Here is a 20,138-nt window from a genome sequence, read left to right as displayed (position 1 = left end):
TACTACAGCGAGAATAAAAGTTACGCCTTCTTTCTTTGCGTGAACATTTGGGCGGCGTTATGCAAATCTTCCCACATAGTGACGTAGATATGTGGGGGCGTGTTAGAACAAGCTGTTTTAGGTAGGTGTGGCTGACTCGTAAATTCTTATTTGAATGATTAATTATTTTGTCTTTGTCTTCTGTTTATCTGTACAATCTACCACATAGTCACTGATGTATTTCACTATACCAGTGCTGTTATTTGCATAACTGTATTTTATTAGAGAAGGCACAAATATTGAAGCAATGCAGTAGATAACATATGCCAATATAAACTTAAAACATGCTCATTCCGGTCTGAACATGCACTATAATCAGCTGAGGGAGTGTTGTTGAATACTACACAGAGTCCCACACTGAAATCGCTCTCATGCATGCTCCACCTTTCTTTTTTTTTTTTATTCTGCTGTTTTCTTTTGTATCAGTCAGCACAGAGATTAGATTATCTTTTACAAATAATGATAGAATCAAATAATGTGTTAGTCGAGTTTTCTTTTGGGGTCCTCATAAGGAAACGGCTCTTACAAGAAGTCAAGTCACCATTATTTATATAGCGCTTTTTTACAATGCAGATTGTGTCAAAGCAGCTTTGCAGTATCAAACAGGGAAATCGTGTGTTGAAATAATGTGCCATTCTCCTCTGGCTAGACGAAACCAGCAGTTTAATTCTAGGGATGCAGCAAAGTCAGATTGTGCAGAGGACTCATCTGGTTCCCGTGGTCTTGACCGATGGCCATCTAGGTGACGAGGAAGTGGTATTGCCCATCTTCCTGATCTATGCCCATACATTGTACATATGCAAATACAGAAATATTGCATATTGCTTCTACCTCTGTATACACAATACTGGGGAGACGACAGATGGTGAAGTGGGATGCAGACAGTTGTACTGCCCATCTTTTTCAACTATGTCTGACAACCCTACATATACCAATACAGAAGGAGCAAATCATTTTCATCCCCATGTTCACAATACTGGAAACAACAGATGAAAAAGTGGGATGCGAGAAGCAGTATTGCTCACCTTCTTTATCTGCTGTTCCATTCCTCTAATAGAACGTAACACTTCCCTTGGGAGTAAGCGTAGGTTAAAACTTTGCCTCCTTTCGAGACTGTGTAAGCACTTGATAGAAGAGAGTCCAGACCTCTCACTCCAGCACTACACAGCTATGCACATGACCATCATAAAACAAAGCACCAGCACTCGTCAAACCCTCAGATCGAGGAGGCTTTGTGGGAAAGTGTAATTGCAGGAGACGTGTACAGCCTCGTCAATCAAATGTTTATTGCACATTTAGTCATGATGACTTCTGAGATCATTTTTGGCATCAAGCGAGGTCGCTGCCTGGAGCCCTGACTCCTCAGAGGTCTTCTGAGGAGAACACCCGCTAGAGCTGCACGATTAATCTTTAAAAGATCAAGATCGTGATTCGGACACCCACGCGATCCCATTTTTAAATGACAACGATTCGCCCGTGTCTGTTAAACCTTTGAAAAAGTCATGATACAGGAACATTCAAATCTGTGTTTGCGCTGCAGCTGACACAGAGAGCAGACATGCTTAGGTAAGAAACAGCTTCACAAACAGTCTTTTCAACTAACCAGTATTATTTCTGTCTTACAGTCATTCATATTATCCCAGAAATACTGGGATGAAAATTTACTGTTCAAATATAAACATTAATTTCTATGGTAGTGATCAAAATAGAGCAAGGCAACTTTTGGCGATTCAAATAACATTTGTGTTGATTGCAAGGTGACAAGAAGTGACTGTTAAAAATGTATTTGTCACTGAATCATTCATTCAAGAGATTTGTTAAAAAACGCTGATTCATCCAGTAATGAAACAAGTGAAGTATTTATGAGCGAGTCATTAAATCATTCATTCAAACCACTTTTTCATAATTTTGATATAAAAAATGTATGTATTAAATATATTATATTTTAAAAACATATATTAAAACATTTAATAATTCATTAAAATTGAACACTATTAAATAGACTGCAGCAATTAATATTTTGTCACACATTATTTTGTTTAGTTCAGAATCGTGGGAGAATCGTTATCTCTATTTGAGAGAAAAAAAACGTGATCCTCAATTTATCCAGAACCGTGCAGCTCTAACACCTGCCTTCTGACCACCACCTCAAAGGCAATGTCAAAAAATTCGGAAGACAAAACTGGGGCATCTAGGAGAAAATATATTTCCTTCTCTTACAGCTCTGACAGATTAAATCTCCAAATCTAAATTGAATCTTCAAAAAGCCAGTGATGCTGCTCTCTGTCTCTGTCTATCTGTTAGATTGTCAGTCAACATCCTTCAGTAAATCAGCTTGGTATGTCTGCAACACCGTCACACTTTCTAAATCTGTTCACTTATTTCTTTAACTTTTTTTGGGGGGCTTTCTCACACAGACTATAGAACAGACAAACGGCTTTCTGAAGAGAATGAAGCTGATTGCGTGTTATAGGCACTCCTTATCAGAGACGTCATGCCCATTGAAACTGAGGGGGCACATGCCCCCATAGATTTTTGAGCTACGTGGATTTTGAATGCAGCTTCCAAAAGACAAAAAATAGCCAAATAATATCTTATCACACCGGTGTGATAAGAACGTTCAACGTGGCACATCACCAGCTGCTAAATTCAAATCAGCATTCATTGGCTGGCGCTGAGGCAGCACAGACGGGTTTTTACAGCACTGTGCATTCAAGAGTTCACACTTATGTATAATAGGATTTAGCAAATAGTAAGCATATTTGGCGTGCTGTCTGGAAGGAGGGCTCCGAGCTCGAAATATAGCCCGAACCCAGAGAACTCCCCCCTCTCGCCCCTGCTCTTTATATAGCTGGCCACCTCGCCTGTGACATCACCTGACGCAGTAGCCAATCAAGATGGCCATTTAGCAAACATGCTTCAGACACCGGCTCACAAGCAGTGTTGGGGGTAACTCATTACAAGTAATGCGAGTTACGTAATCAGATTACTTTTTTCAAGTAACTAGTAAAGTAATGCATTACTTTTTAAAATTTACAAAAAATTTTTCAAAAAAGTAATGCCAGTTACTTTTTCCCATTTATTGACTGATTCACGGGCAACAGCTCTGGTGGACATTCCTGCAGTCAGCATGCCAATTGCACGCTCCCTCAAAACTTGCGACATCTGTGGCATTGTGCTGTGTGATAAAACTGCACATTTTAGAGTGGCCTTTTATTGTGGCCAGCCTAAGGCACACCTGTGCAATAATCATGCTGTCTAATCAGCATCTTGATATGCCACACCTGTGAGGTGGATGGATTATCTCGGCAAAGGAGAAGTGCTCACTAACACAGATTTAGACAGATTTGTGAACAATATTTGAGAGAAATAGGCCTTTTGTGTACATAGAAAAAGTATTAGATCTTTGAGTTCAACTCATGAAAAATGGGGGCAAAAACAAAAGTGTTGCGTCTATAATTTTGTTCAGTGTACTTTTGCTTCAGCCTGAGGTTTATTCATTACACTTTTTGCTCTGAAAGGGCTTTTATATTTGCTATAAATAGAACTTATTATATTAAAAACAATCAAGCCCTGCTTATATTTAAAAAGTAACGCGAAAGTAACGCAAAAGTAATATAACGCATTACTTTCCATAAAAAGTAACTAAGTAACGTAATTAGTTACTTTTTTTAGGGAGTAACGCAATATTGTAATGCATTACTTTTAAAAGTAACTTTCCCCAACACTGCTCACAAGTAATATTACCATAGTGTCAACATCATGCCGCAGTCTTGTGTTCCACTTCAATAGGGAACTGGGGGAATTCCTAACTATTTTATTACAAATTGGATTATATGTGATATATATTAATTAGCTGATAATTAATTAACAATTTAATGGCTGTAATAGAAATGATAAACACAATTATATAAAATTACATCAATCAATCAATCAGTCAGTCAGTCAGTTAATCAGTCGCCAGATCCTGTGTGACTTGTTGAAGCAAGCAAGGATTTTTATTAAATTAACATTTGATACTTACTCTACAGCTACAATAACTGCGTTGAGCTCTGTAACCATGTGTCTGGCTAGTAGATCATATGGGCCCATACCTAAGGTGAGAAGGAAAAAAATATACTTTTGAATTTTATTTGATTAAGCCTCTAGTTATGAAAACAGTTCTCATGGATTAAAGGGGTCATATGATGCGATTTCAAGTTTGAAACCACATAAACACATTGCATTACACCAAATACACAAAACAATGTTATTTTTAGCAACATCATATGACCCCTTTAAAGCAAAATATATGTAACATGCCCTTACTTTAGTAATAACAGTAAATTTTGCATAATTACATGCAGTTAACCACAATCCTAAGCCTAAATACATGTTGTTAATAATTTTTACATATTACCTAAATGTATAATTACAATGTAACAAGGACACCTTAAAATAAACTGTAACCCCTTTAACCATCACTTATAAAAAAGAGAGAGAGACCAATAGAACTTTAAAAGAAGAGGGTTTTTAGAACATACCTTTTCTACAGTTTATGTACATTCAATGCAGTTTTCAGTATATGAAATAAAACTGATATATTTTTTTGCAATACTTCACACATTTTTCGAAAAATAATCAGCCATCTGCTGTTTATGAAGTTTCATGCATTAGAAAGTCTTCACATTGGTGATCTTAGCAGAAGAATGTTCACTATCACTGAAGCAGGCAGTGACTTCAGTTCAGGGAGTTCTGCATGAGCACAAAGACTCTCACTATAATTTCTGAAGCTGTCTACACTGCAATGTGTATTACATACATCATTTCTGCACTTTGTCTAGGATGAAAGAATTTGAAAGTGTGCAGAATTCAATCAGTGAGTGCAAACTGAAATTAACCAGGGTTTTCAGCAGATTTCTTAACCAGTGACTAATCTAAACACCTCTGATTAGCTGTTGCATTCATACACTCAACAGAAACGTGTGTGATTGGCTGTAATGCTCAATGCTGCAAAAACCAACACATAAAATAACTCTTTGATACAGCATGAGCAGATCTAAATGTAATGCCGCATTCAACACTTTTCAATTATTTTCATATTTCACTTCATCTCGACAGTCGTAATCGATTTTGTTTAATGGTGCAGGGACGTTTTTTGCACATGTATCTTGAATATGGGGTGCATTTTTGTTCATTTTGGTGCCATTTTTGCCTCAAGCTGCTGTAAATGTTCACTCTGATCTGCACTGACCTCATGCATGGCTTCTCTGCAGTCTGAATGGATATCTGTCATAATGATGGAGAATTAAAATCTTTGAAGTTCCAGTGTCAAGCATTCATATAAATACATTTGCATTACCATTAGGATATAAAAAGCTAGAGCACTCTATTATACAGCGTTGTGTGATTAATGGTACTCACGGGAGCTGCCAAGACACCATCCTCCTCCATGCAGGTAAATGATGGCCCTTCTTAGCTCTCCTGATTCTTCTTGCTGGCTTGGCTGGTACACAATCACCTCTACCCCATCAAAATTCTCATCTGACACCTGCACCCTCTCATCTGACACAGGCACTACTCGCTCTGCAATGGTGATGAACATCATAACTTTCATGTAGTGCAACAGTCCCATCCGCTCGCTCAGTTCTGCCTGTGAAGAGGGGAAAAAAAATTAAATGGATGTTTTTGGCTTATTTTGTGCAAGAGCTCCCAGTGGAAGTCACACGGTGCCTGGCTTATTTTCTCAAAAAGGTTATGAACAGGGCAGACACATGGTTGATCAGCTGAGATCATCTCACTAATAGCCAGAATCCCCTAATCTTTTGCTTCGGTGGACAACAGCCCATTATTAAGCCACTTGATGTTAAATGATATTTCTCCAGTGATGTTCACAGTGTTAAGCCTGAAGTCTCTTGTCACCAGTTCTAGTTTAGTCTTCAATCTCCTTTGGTAATAGGTTAATTTTCTAAACCATGTAGAGACTCTCTTGTCTGCAGAGCCTCCTAAATGATGACCCTACAAACATGGCAGATGTGTGAGACAGAGGGTTAAGTAGGGAGATTTACATAAAGTGGTTTGAGTGATTAATAATTCATATCTAAACTGATGAAAAATATTTATTTCATCTGCAACAACATTTACACATTTATAAAGTTTACAATGCATCACTATACAAAAACAAGGAGAGTTGTAAATGAAACTGAACTGAAATATGGAGTATATACAGTATATATATATATATATATATATATATATATGATGATGTTAACTGTGACAAGATGATTGACAGGCCAGTTTACAATGATAGGATGCATGCAACTATGCAAAAGCGTGGTCCGTTAAAATGCATACATGATGTAGTATGTCCCAAAACTCACCAAATCTTTTGCTACTCACTCAACAGTATGCAAAAGCGTGGTCCGTTAAAATGCATACATGATGTAGTATGTCCCAAAACTCACCAAATCTTTTGCTACTCACTCAACAGTATATATATATATATATATATATATATATTTTTTCTTCAGAAAAAGAGTAGTCTAGGGGTATAGACTACATGGGTGACTTGGGATGCAGCATAAACATTATTTATTTATTTGTTTTCTTTCCCCAATTAGTTTGCAATTTAAATAAAATGTTTCACATTTGCTTACCTTTTAAAATGTTTAAAATGAAAGGTGGAGTCAGGATGCTGAGCAATGGTTTAAAAATCATGAATTTCATAAATGCCACTTCAAAATGTAAGCTGATGTCCAGTATTTCTAACAACAGTGACACTACACAGTAAAATGGACAAGCTGTAGATTTCAAAACAGCTGTAATTTGTAGACAGAGAGAGAGAGAGAGAGAGAGAGAGAGAGAGAGAGACGTTTAGACGTAACACTCCCCTATTTGAGGTGCATCTTACACGTGCATGTATTTAATTTCTATTTCCTGCTATAATTTCCTGCTATTATTAGCCACAAAGCGTACTATATAATGCTCGGATTAAGAATCGACATAATCTGTAAACCAAATCTGCTGGTGTGGTGTCATGCCAAACAATTCCCACAAATAATCAAACGCTTAACTGACCCGTCAGTTGCGTAATCACACTCTTCGATCAAACCTGTCCAGAATAATAACGCGATGCCAGATATACGGCCGTAACATTGCAAATGCATGGCAATATGTGCGTTAAACCGGTGTTAAACTATAGACTGATGGCTGTCAATCTTACAAGCAACGCAATACGTGTTAAAATACAAATGCAAGCAAATTTACCAACTGGATTAAACTCCTGAAGAAAGAGTCAGTGAGCATTAGTTTCCATCTCTCCTCTATGTTATTCGGGATTGGAGAATAAACGTAATACGCTGTTAACGCGCCCAGTAACACAAACACAAACGCTCCTTTAGACCGCATTATTTTGATTTGGTTTTGGATCTCGTCTGTGTCTTCTGTTTCCTTTTTATAGTCTATTGATGGTCTTTTCTCAAAAGCCTTCGGCAACTGAAGCCCCCGTCAGCTGCGTTTATTAGTCATTGAGTTCTCTCTGTGTTAAAGTGTAATCCTGGATTAATTTTGGACTGGAGCCAGCGAGATATGACAACACGTGCTAGTGTCATCTGATCGTGATACCGTACGCCTGCATGTCGCAAGCTTTGTGCTGCTCTTCTTCTGCGTTCTGTGTCATGTGCAAAGAATATATCAAGTGGTAATGAAACGCAACTGGAGCTTCAGCGCATTACGCAGAGCTCCTCGCAAATTCCTCAGATAACCTCACGGGTCAGCTCATGATTTGGTTGCCCTCCCTCTCCTGTCGAGTTATTGGGAGAGAAGATATTATCAGCTCGCATGACGCTCTGGAGCAGTATTCACAGATATCAACTGCAAGATTGTGGAAGGCAGAACACAAGCTTTAGTTAGAAAATAGCAAATACTGGCATACAGGGATGATATTTTTATCTTTTCACATTTCTACAACAGCAGCAGAATGACACTTTGATGATCAGACATTATAAATGGTAAAACTTTCACATCTTAGCTTGAGTGTAGATTTACAAGATCTCATATTAATATGCTTATTATTTTAGCATTTTTCTATGACTTCCTAGCTGAGAGTTTTATTTTAAAAGCCTATTCACAAAACTCTTAAAGGCAAGTTTACTACTTAATTCCTATTATAAGATGATCACTAGAATTCACTAGAATCACGAGAATTAAGGAGAAATATAGCTATGACTAAATGAAATACAAACACTGGATAATACAAAACTACCACAAAGGCAAACTGGACACAAAAGAAGCTGTTGCTACTTACGCAAATGATATTAGAAAGAAGGCACATAACTAAAGGGAAATATGGTTTGGTTTAAAAACAAAAATAGGAAGCATGGAAACAAATATGCTTCCAAATCAATGCAGTGTTTCCTTTAATTTCACAGACTTTAAATAACAAACATCTGCCACGTTTTTTTTCTTTCTACAGTATATTATTCCGTGTTATCTATTTCTACAACATGACGTTAATCATGACAGTCATGATGTTACTTCATTATGTATACACTATGAAATTAACATATATTGGCCAAAATATTGACTTGCCACAGACGGAGACTCTGCACTCAAGGCCCCGTGTCCTAATGTAGCTAGAAATGTATTTGAGTAATTGTAGCTTTTCTAGAAGACCTCCTAAAGGAGCCTTCAGAAGAGTTACTATATACAATAAACCGTATATATTATATAGTAACTCTATATATATTGTATAATGGCAGAAGTAGCGCATGCTCTTCAATTGCACGCAAAAATACGGCGGCGCTGTGTATCATTTCATATTAAAGCACAATTATAAATAAAAGGTTGTGAGAAAATATGATGCGTGTCAGATCCGTGTCATGTTCAGCAGTGGCAGCTCTTAAAGAACAGCAGCCAAATAAGCTAATAACGTACTCGGGTCACACCCGGCCTGGTTAATCGTTCCAGAGTATACCCGTAACTTCGACACCCAGGGGTCGAGAGCTAACAGGTGAACAATACCAGAGAACTTGGGCGCGGCACGGTCAAGGGCTCTCTGTCATGTCTATTTACGCAGCGCGTTCCATTTCAAGCGGAAAGGATCCTGGCCTGTAAGGCTGGGACTTCCAGGTTATAAAACCTCGCAAATGTGGACGGCGAGGCCCAGCCGGCCGCCTCACAAATTTCTGCAATGGACACACCGCTATACCACACCCAGGACGAGGTGATGTCTTCTAGTCAAATGGGCTCGTACTCCTCCGTCTCGGCGAAAGAACAGTCTCTGCGTGGGGTCTGCCCAGACAGATGACATATTCATTGCTCTTCTACATCATGCAAGTTTCCCTGCACGAGCCACACTCGCAGAGCGACATTTGCAACAACGTCGCTAAAATTTACTCTTTTAGGGCTTACCTGCTAAACATAAGCTCTTTTAGAATCGCCGGATGGCGGCAGGGGAAAATGGACCGGAACTGCTGCGTCGCTGTAGCGGCGGAGAAGCAGGTCAGCTGTGCTGAGAGGTCCCGATTCCAGCTGCGAAGGCGTGTCAACAGTCGTCGCTGAAGGAGAAAAAATCTGAGAATCTTGTGGCGAGCGCCCGCTTATATAGCCAGATGCCTCGCCCATTCTGATTCAATTTCTGTATATTTCCTACTTGCTGAAGGGCACAGGTAGCTAAATATGACATTTATTATAATGGGTTTATGTGAAGATTTTTTTTTTAAAGTCTAATAAATGTAAAAAATTGATAGCTCTCATTTATACTGTAATGTTGAATGGCAATAATCAATGGTCAATTTAATAGAGACATCAGTATAGGTATCCGTGATACTCACCTTCAGTCATAAAAAGATACCACTGAACAAATATATAAACATATACTGTCTTTGTTGTTTGTACATTAATTTGAAGATTGCATGTGAAATTATTGCAATATAAAAGTATATTTAAAAACGTACATTTTAGGTGAGATTAATCGCGATTAATTTCAGAAAAAAATGTGCGATTTAATTAGTTAAATATTTTTAATCAGTTGACTATATATGTGACCCTGGAGCACAAAAGCAGTCATAAGTAGCACAGGTATATTTGTAGCAATAGCCAACAATACATTGTATGGGTCAAAATTATTGATTTTCTTTTATGCCAAAAATCTTCAGGACATTAAGTAAAGATCATGATCCAATTTGATCCATGAAATTTCCTACCGTAAATATATCAAAACTTAATTTTTGATTACTAATATGCATTGCTAAGAATTTCATTTGGACAACTTTAAAGATGATTTTCTCAATATTTAGATTTTTTTGCACCCTCAGATTCCAGATTTTCAAATAGTTGTATCTCAGCCAAATATCCTATCCTATCCTAACAAACCATACATCAATGGAAAGATTATTTATTCAGCTTTCAGATGATGCATACATCTCAATTTAAAAAAATTGACCCTTATGACTGGTTTTGTGCTCCAGGGTCACATATTCAGTATAATGGCAGACAGGAGAGGAAGAATAGTGTAGAATAGAATAGGGTAAGACTGCATTCATTACAACTACTGGCCACTAAGTGATATTATATGGGCAAGCCAATTCTTATGTCTTCCAAAACTTCACGAATGAGGTCTTACATGATTAGCTTTGCCACTTTGTCATAATTTATATAGAAGACATCTTGATCTACTTCTCATCACTGGTCAAACACAACCAGCACGCCAAAATCATCCTCCAGCAACTCAAAGCCTAGAAATATAGGGTAAGCAGTAGTTCTGGGAGGACGACTCATATTCTGTTCATCATTCATTCATAAAATTCTACCCAATCACTGTCTAGATTCAGACTGAAAAGTCCATGACAGCCTGTCACTCATCATAAAATGCATTATTGTCTCCCTAAAAGAAATGCTTGCTCTATTAACCTGCTGTACTCGTCCTGGGCTACATCATCTGATCCAGTGGCATGCAAGTGGACTTAGTGAAGACCGAGGCAGTCTATTTCTGTTCACAACCATCCACAATAAAGGGGCTTCATCATTTCCTGGGATTCTCCGACTTTTATTGTTGCTTTATTATAAAGTTAATTTCCGTTGTTGCATCTCTCATGGCAAACCCAAAACAACCCCCTGGTCATCTGCCGCCAAAAAAGGCTTCCAACTCCTCAAAGAGGCCTTTATTACTGTTCCCATCCTCCAGAATCCCAATTCAGAGCTCCTTTCATTGAGAAAGTGAATGCCTCCACTACCAGCATCGAGGTGTACCATCATTTGTCCCATCTAGTGGACCCTGGTCAACCTAATTGAGCTGATCTGGCACCCAGTCACTGTCCAGAACACACCTATGTGCTGACAACTCTCCAGACCCAACACTACATCTCTCTTAATTTCTCCAGAAGTCTGGGCATCCAGGGGTTTCTCAGACCCTTTCGCTATAGCCTGCAACCGGTACTGATGTCCTGAAACATTTACCTCTTTGTGCAAGCATGCCCGCAGTGTGCTATTGTACCCAATTTATTTGTTTTGCAAAATCTTCTTCAACCTCCTATGTGTGTCTGTAAGCCTCTTATCTGAGGATGCACAAAACTCTTTTCATCACCCTTCCATTGCTCTAAAACATATCCACTGTGTACTTGGATTTCTAATAAAATTAATAATGTCTTCCATTGGTATGCAGTGAGAAAGGTGTAGAATAACATTCCAGTAGTAGTCACATGCTGTTTATAGTCTGTTCAGCTGGGTCAACTTGTGGGTCAGGCAATATCTGCAGACGCAGGGGACTTCAAGTTAACATTTCAATCATCAAACAACACATTTGCATTGTTTTCCAGTTTATGTTTGGACTCAAGTTCATACTTGTGAGGTGTTTAAAGGTGTTACTGTTTGTTACTCAACAAATACACTGTAAAAAAATTCCGTAAAACTTACGGTAAAAAAACGGCAGCTGTGGTTGCCGGAATTTTACCGTAAAAAATACGGTAGCAAAGTTTTAGGTTTTAACTTAAATGTACAGTTAAATACGGTAATTTCATTAACTGATATAATGTTAATATACCAACCTACTGAAGTACTGAAATCTGTCTTGTACCTTCGTAATACACGGATAACCACCAAATGCAAGAGGTGATGAGAAAGTCACATGATGAACCAAAGCCCATCACAAGCAGCTTTTAAATAATAACATATATAGAAGGTGCACAGTGTCATTCACACAAACGCTAAACACCATCATGGTAACACACATGAAACTGAAATCATGCAATAAACATTCATTTAACAACATTAGGTGTAACACACAACCCTAATATACAAAACTGATAAGAAAAAACTAAGAAGAAACATAGTTATTTCAACAAAAAAAAACATCAAATTTGAAATGTGGGATTTCTGGGAATGTCAATTTATTGTAAATACAGTAAATTCACTGTAAATTATACAGTCTTTTTCACTTCCAAAAACGGTATACTACTGTAAAATTAATGTCCAATACATGTAATGTCCAATACAGTTTGTCACCGTATATAGTAGGGGAATTTACCGTTAACCATTTAACAGGTTTTTACTGTAGCATTTTTACAGTCTTTTACCATTAAATTCACTGTCATTTTTTACAGTGTAGCATATGTTATAATGGCTTCATTTTGTAGTCATTATTCAGTGCATCTATGTAAATGTAAATGTAAAAAGGCATTTTATTATTTGATTCATGAAGCACTAACTTGCTACAAAATATGAAGAGCTCTTAGTAAGGTGGAAGAGTTGTCACATCAATATTTCACAATGCTAATAGTTTTAAAGACAAGAATGTATTTTACAAATCTGCATAGCATTTCTTTCGGTTATTATTTGCACTTTGCATTTGCATATGTAAAAAAGGGGTCTAGAGAAATGTATCAAAGTAACAGTTTTAAGCTAAAGTCAACCAAAATATTTATACTTGTAAAAGTAGAATTATCCAAAAACTGTACTTAAGTACAGTAACAGAATTTGGATTCACACTTGGGTTCAATATCTATAAGAACTGAACAGAATAAAAGCAAACAAACAAAAATAATCTTTGCTGCTTAAGTGAACTTGCATGTCTTTTTAGTAGCTCAGTTGACATTATATTTAAAAAACTGTTTATCTGTTGTCACTGTTGTCATTATATTCAAACTGTTGGCACCCAATGAATTTGAGTAATAGTAATTAAATAATAAGGCAAATATATTACTTTGCAATGATACAATTGTACTTTAAATAAAGAAAATGAACATTTGATCATTATAATTTAATTTTACACTAAAAGATACTGTAACATGTCTTGTTTTTGCCCTTGTTTCCCCATGACCTAGTTTCTGTGTCTGTCTAACTAGTCATTCAGTTCATCTCACGTTCAATTATCTTATTAGTTTCCTTTGTTTGCCGTGTGTATAAAAACACTGAGTATATATATTTAAAAAATGTTTACAACTGTGATGATGAGCGCTTATCAGGATCAACTTAACGCTGGATTTTCAAAAGTATGTGAAAAATGTAAAGTTTACAGCATATTAAAAATATGTCCGAGTTTTACACACCGATCTGTTATTGTGGGGACATTTCTACGGCCCTGAACATGATGCGACACAAAATGAAACGTGATTGGTTGCTTTACCTGTCAGTCGTATGGCCAAGTTTGCCATCAGTTTGATAAATAAGCTTTCCATTGATGTATGGTTTGTTAGGAAAATCTGGAATCTGAGAGTGCAAAAAAATCGAAAATATTGAGAAAATCGCCTTTAAAGTTGTCCAAATGAAGTCCAGAAAACGAGACATTTAGGTCTGTGTTTAGTTGACCACCAGACCAAACACTTCTTGTTACAACTTCTTGTTAAACTTTTCTGTCCACACAGAAATGTTCGAAATTGCATCTTTTTGTGAGTTTCTAATCCATATTGTGATTTTAATATCAATTATTTGTGTCATGTTATTTACATTTACATTTTTATGATTCACTTAACTCTTCCATAAATGACATCCCAATTCAGTTAATTACGACAAATTGTTTATGCAGTCATGCTGATTTTATTTCGACAGAGCTTCACGTGGCAGTCCTTTAGTTTGCTACCTATCTTCTGGTCTTAAGTGTGTCACTGACTGAGAAGAGCAAAATCAACAGCAACAGTTGCTAAGTGTGTTAACCCACATGGAATGGAATTGTTCCGGGGCGGCTAGCGTGGTGCCGGCTTTAGCAGCTTATCTGATATTGCTGAGCATTTGTTTATGTTCATTCATCAAGATCCAATTACAGTTTGGTGCATTTTCCTCCACACTGGCAGTCAGAGAGGGGCCCAGCTGCTGGAGTTTTCAGACACTGCCAGAGACTAAAGGCTCTGCCAAATGATTCAAAGTAAAGCTGTTGTCAAGGCAAATTATGGCTACTTTAAAGAATCTGAAATTGAAACAAAGAAAGTTCTGTTTTGTTTACCTTTTTTTTGTTGTTGTTGTTGAAAAAGAAGAACTGCATATCCTGCCAAAACAATTGATGACCCCTGTTCTTTCTTCTAGTTTTTCACTTCCTCTCATTCTCTGACAGTTTGGATACATTTTATATTTACATTCATTCATTTGCTAGATGCTTTTATCCAATGTAACTCACAAATGTGACCCTGGAGCACAAAACCAGTCACAAGGGTCAATTTTTCGAAATTGAGATTTGTACATAATCTGAGAGCTGAATAAATAAGCTTTCCATTGATGTAGGGTTTGTTAGGATAGGACAATATTTGGCTGAGATACAACTATTTGAAAATCTGGAATCTGAGGGTGCAAAAAAATCTAAATATTGAGAAAATCATCTTTAAAGTTGTCCAAATTAAGTTCTTAGCAATGCATATTACTAATCAAACATTAAGTTTTGATATATTTACGGTAGGAAATTTACAAAATATCTTCATGGAACATGATCTTTACTTAATATCCTAATGATTTTTGGCATAAAAGAAAAATGGATAATTTTGACCCATACAATGTATTGTTGGCTATTGCTACAAATATACCCCAGCGACTTAAGACTGCTTTTGTGCTCCAGGGTCACATATGAGAAATACAACAAGCAAATCATCATAAATAGACATTATATACATCTCATCCCAAAGCTTTTATACACTGTGCATACACTCAGCAGCAAGTTTTCTTTGAGTAATTCAGTCATTTCTTTGAGTTCTTTCAGTAATATAACTTTATAGCCTTTTTTTATTGAAAAGTGTCTGCTGATGTGGCAACCACCATGATATTGCTCAGCCATGCTTCAATGTGTCATGTTTAGTGGCTCTAAAATTATTTACACACTTTTGGAACACAAGTCATACTTAAACACTATTGATTTTCTCAGAATTAAGTGAGCCACTGGTCGCAAGGACTTTTTTTTTTTTTGAAAGAAGTTCATGTAAGTGAACCCAGGAACAAAGGCAGTTCTGAACTTTTACTGAATAAAAGGCATTGAGGCATTCTCTGGATTTGAGAAGGGACTGGCAGAGTGAGCGAGGTCAGTGACCAGACGACAGAGTCAAAACCAGGAGACAGAAGCAACCAGAATGAAAGGGCACAGCAAGCACGGAATCTGGGAAGCATTTTACACACAAGTCCAAAGAATCACACACACAAAATACAAAATGCCTCACATCTCTTGCAAAATTAAGCACTGCATTCAAAATATCACAAACACATCTCAAAAGCAAACATTTGCAAACAGCTTTGCCATAATATTAATTCCTGTTAGATTTTTGTGTGTACATAGAGAACTGTGTGTTGTGTTTTGCAAAAAGTGTTTTATGAAATTGAAAACTGAGTCAAAGGCTGAGAATTAGTGTATGGTTTTGCAGGTTTGGTGTGTGCTTCTGCTGTTTGAGTGTCAGCTTTCAGAAATTGTGTGCCCAGTAAAGATTTAGTGTGTAAGCAGTTGAAAACAACTGTAATTGCTGGCATGCATGTGTAAAAATAGAAAATATTTGTATAAAATAAGTAAATGAAATGAAATTAAATGTATCAAAATGAAACACATAACAGGCAGATAAAAGTAGTCACAGGCATTTACTGACCAAAAATAAATATAACAAACAATACAAAATTATTACAAAGAACTCTGGTTGCGTTCCGAGTTCTGAAGCCATACAATCTTTATGTGAGGAACAGCGTCAAATTGTTAATATCAGAAAATGATCCCACTCTGTTGTCGCAGTATGCCATTCGAAAGATAAATCCAAACTGATGTCAACTGATGTCACAAGCGGCTGCCGCTGCTTGGTTCAGATTGCACACTGCATTTTTACACCCAGGAGACTGACTCACAACATACAACAGACAGAGCATAACAAACATTCACAGAACATAAGATATGTAAATGCATGTGGTGTCTGGAGGGTAAACCGTATGAGTTTGGATAATGTCTGTGTACTGCTGGAATCGAGTGTGTACTCGTTTGTCTAAAAAACAGCAGAGGGGAAAATGGTAATTCATGCTTTTATTTCTCCACATCTTGATTATTGTAATGCTATCACAATGTGAGTCAGTCTTAACTGCAGAGGGAACACGTTGTGGCTAACCTGTTCCGTTTTGAATGAAGTAAGGTACTGTTATATCTTTTTAAAGCTTTATATGAACTTGGTCCAGGATATGTTTCCAGTCTTATTGTTTTTCATGCCTCCCAGAGATCTCTTAGATCTGAAAACCAGCTGCTTCTTGTAATTCCTCGGTCACGCTGCCATAAGTTGTGGAAAGGACTATAACTTTATTAGATCCTCTACCTCAATAAACATGTTTGAAACCTATCTCAAGATGTATTTGTTTGATGAGGCCTTCACTATTTTTATTCTTTCTTTTTTATCTCCTTATTTGTTTTTTTCTTTCTGTTATTGTATCTTACTGTATTATATTTTTATTTCATTTTTGAAAAAAAATATGGCAAATGTTATAACTGCAATTTTGTTTAAGAAACGTTTTGATGATTTTGGACAGGGGAGATCTTTTAGCAAAAGAGACAGGTCTTTTCAGACACAGCTAGTGTGGTATCTAGAAAGGGCAGATGTGTTGGTTTCTAGTGAGGCACTTGAGAATGACAACAGCTCGAGGCGACAGCATGTGAGGAGTTGTTATATGTTGTTTATGTTACTGCCAGTTGTCAGTAAAAGCATGTTTATACAGTTTGAATATAATATAGATACGATATAGAGCAGTAACTCATAAATGACAAAATGAAACTAAACAATAATTCAGATGACACAAACACAACACAGGAGGATGACAAGCAGCTGACAGGAAGGCTGACACAATAACAATAATAGACGATAATTGTAGATGATGACAAATGTATTTTACAAAACACTTGACACTTTTTGCACAAATGGAAGACATAATAGATTTTCTTGCAAGTAAACAAAGCAAGGAACATAGTTGCTATGATTGCTAACATTCCCTGAAAACAGAACAGATTTTTAAACCAAAAATGGACCTTAATGAATTACTTTACTTACCTGGTTCGATTGCTAAAACCTGACCTGCTTTGTTCTGTGTTCTGCAATATCTTGGTGAGCCAGGCCCAGAGCTGGTAGGTAGGTTTTCTGTTGACATCTTGTGGCCAGAAGAGAATCATGCAGCTATGCAATATTTAATTTGGTGCCGCACTTTTCTCTTCATCTTTTTTTTTTTTGTTTTTTTTTAAATCTCATTATGACAACAACAACAATAATAATAATAATAATTATTATTTATTATATATATATTTTTTAAGGAATGCATGCCTGTGAATTGTTACAAATTTGGACTCTTTTAGAGTATGTGTGTCAGTCTTTAGTTTGGGGACCACTTCTCACTATTAACTAACTTAACTACAACTTTTGCCTCAATAAACTCTTAATTTGTTGCTTATTAACTTACTAAATGTAAGGTAGTTGTTAAGTTTAGGTATGGTGTGTAGGATTAAGGGTTCTAAAATATGTAATAATATGTGCTTTATAAGCTCTAATAAACAGCCAATATGCTAATAATATGCATGCTTGTAAGCAACTAGTTAATAGTGAGAATTGGTCCCTGAACTAAAGTGTTAACAGGGATGTTAAGATTTCACAAATCTGGGTTTCCAGTTCCATCAGATTATCTGGCGGTGCATAGTGTCGTTCATTACTTAAAGGTGCAGTGCGTTATTTCTGGAAAATGCTATTGATATTTGGAACCAATGTTACTCACGTATCAAGAAGAAATAAAGCAAACTTGGTGTCCGTTTTCAGGTCTTCCTGCTATTTAAGGATCTCCAGCGCTGGAATATCTGGTTCACACTGCACGATTTTAGCCCCGATTTTCACTCACTGACAGTTTTATGGAAATCGCTAACAAAGCCCGATATTGGAGGCAAATCGGTGCTCGTTCACAAGAGTGACAATCGTTTAATGTGTGTGCTATCAAAGATGTGATCTGAGATAAGCACTGATGCATTAGCGATGTCGTGAGATATTTGGCATGCTAAATATCTGGACCTGTCAGCAACACACTGCAGTGTGAAACATAGATATATACAGTTGTGCTCATAAGTTTACACACCCCTTGCAGACCGTGCAAAATGTTAATTATTGATATATATACACCCCCAGTCTCTTCATGCATTGTGTGTCCTTCTTGAGCATCAGTAAATGTTTTGACCTTTTGTAATAGTTATGCATGAGTCCCTCAGTTGCCCGCAGTGTTAAAAGATGGATCTCAAAATCATACAGTCACTGTTGGAAAGGGTTCAAATATGCAGAAGATGCTGGAAAACCAAAGAATGTGCAGGAGCTGGGGGTTTTTCTGAAGAACAGCAGGCAGTTGAACTGCTCAGGACCAACAAGGGACTCATGAACAACTAACACAAAATATAAAAACAGTCGTGGATCATCCAGGAAACAACACACGGTATTAAGATTCAAGGGTATGTAAACTTTTGAACGGGGTCATTTTTTATAAATTCAGTTATTTTGTCTTGTGGCGTATATTTAAACATCTGTTATGTTAAATAGCTTATTCAGGACAGTACTAAATAAAAATAACATGCAATTTTCATGATCCCTCTTATTTTGTTTTAATTATTAACATTTTGCACATTCTGCAAGGGGTATGTAATCTTATGAACACAACTGTATATACGTAGATACCTATGACATCAGCGACGACCTACAACCAATTAGAAAGCAGAGTACAGGGCAGGGGAGAGTTCAGTGGGAGGAGTCATTTTTTTAATTTTTCATTGCAAATCATTGTACAGATAACTTGGATTGTACGCTTTTTGCAGGCTACCATTTTTAACAAGAATAAATGCATTTTTGCACGAGAACACCTGTCTCTCTCGAGATATTCCACTATTCCCCTTATCATTTCTCGTGTGTGTTTGGTTTTGAAAAGTAGTTTGTAGACTAGATAGAGTTGTCAGTGATTCTTCCTATTGAGAGGTTGTGTAACGTGTGAGCCCCTGTCGTGTAGTGTGCACACAACAACTTGATGATACCCCAGACAGTCGTGCCGTTTGAGAAGAGCAGTGATTTGATCACTTTGAAAAGAGACTAATGCCAGGTTCACGCTGCACGAGTTTACAGACCTCTTACTCAGAACATAATCGCAAAGGTTAGTAATATTCGACGGATAACTCAATCTCCCATCTCACATTTGTTTGGTCTAAACAGAAATTCACGATATCACCGTATCCGCACACCAGTCGACTGGATCATGAGGTTCTGTGTGGAATTATAATCTTCTATTGTTGGTTTACTTTCTGAATCAGAATTTGGACCTCTCTATCCAGCCTATCTGAGAAATTGATGAGTGGAACATGAATCTCTGCATTAGGGAATTTTACTTGGCAAGTCTTAATCAACTGTTATCATTTGTTCCAAGATGTAAACAATATTTACAGTTATTCAATCCAACTAAATGTATTACATTTGCATCCTGGGCTGGGGCTCTAATTTGTCTAAAACTCTTTAAATATAAAATTTAAAAAACTAAACAAAAAAGGTGGCTACTCGGGGCAGGAGAATGCTGTGCTTGGCCACCATCTGGCAACCTGGTTCTGTGGAGAGAGGAGAAAGGATTATTTTAACCTCTTTAATACATGCTACATTGCTCCACTTAAAGGTACATGCTTTTGTTTA

General features: G+C 37.0%; 1 protein-coding gene across 1 annotated transcript in view; it reads right to left on the bottom strand.

Annotated features, from left to right (window-relative positions):
* aadac (arylacetamide deacetylase) overlaps positions 1-7,649 on the bottom strand; it is a 25,434-nt gene extending 17,785 nt beyond the window's left edge. Inside the window, exons 1-3 of the mRNA XM_016505515.1 lie at positions 7,285-7,649; positions 5,443-5,671; positions 4,064-4,133 (exon numbers count right to left, since the gene is read on the bottom strand). Coding sequence (XP_016361001.1) covers positions 4,064-4,133; positions 5,443-5,671; positions 7,285-7,425 — 440 coding nt within the window. The 5' untranslated portion in view covers positions 7,426-7,649. The remainder of the gene's footprint in view (positions 1-4,063; positions 4,134-5,442; positions 5,672-7,284) is intronic.
* Positions 7,650-20,138: the final 12,489 nt, after the last annotated feature.

The sequence above is a fragment of the Sinocyclocheilus anshuiensis genome, unplaced genomic scaffold (assembly GCF_001515605.1).
Source record: "Sinocyclocheilus anshuiensis isolate Anshui unplaced genomic scaffold, SAMN03320099.WGS_v1.1 scaffold482, whole genome shotgun sequence".
Classification (NCBI taxonomy): Eukaryota; Metazoa; Chordata; class Actinopteri; order Cypriniformes; family Cyprinidae; genus Sinocyclocheilus; species Sinocyclocheilus anshuiensis.
Note: the sequence above shows the minus strand (reverse complement) of the source record. Positions and strands in the feature narration are given on the sequence as shown.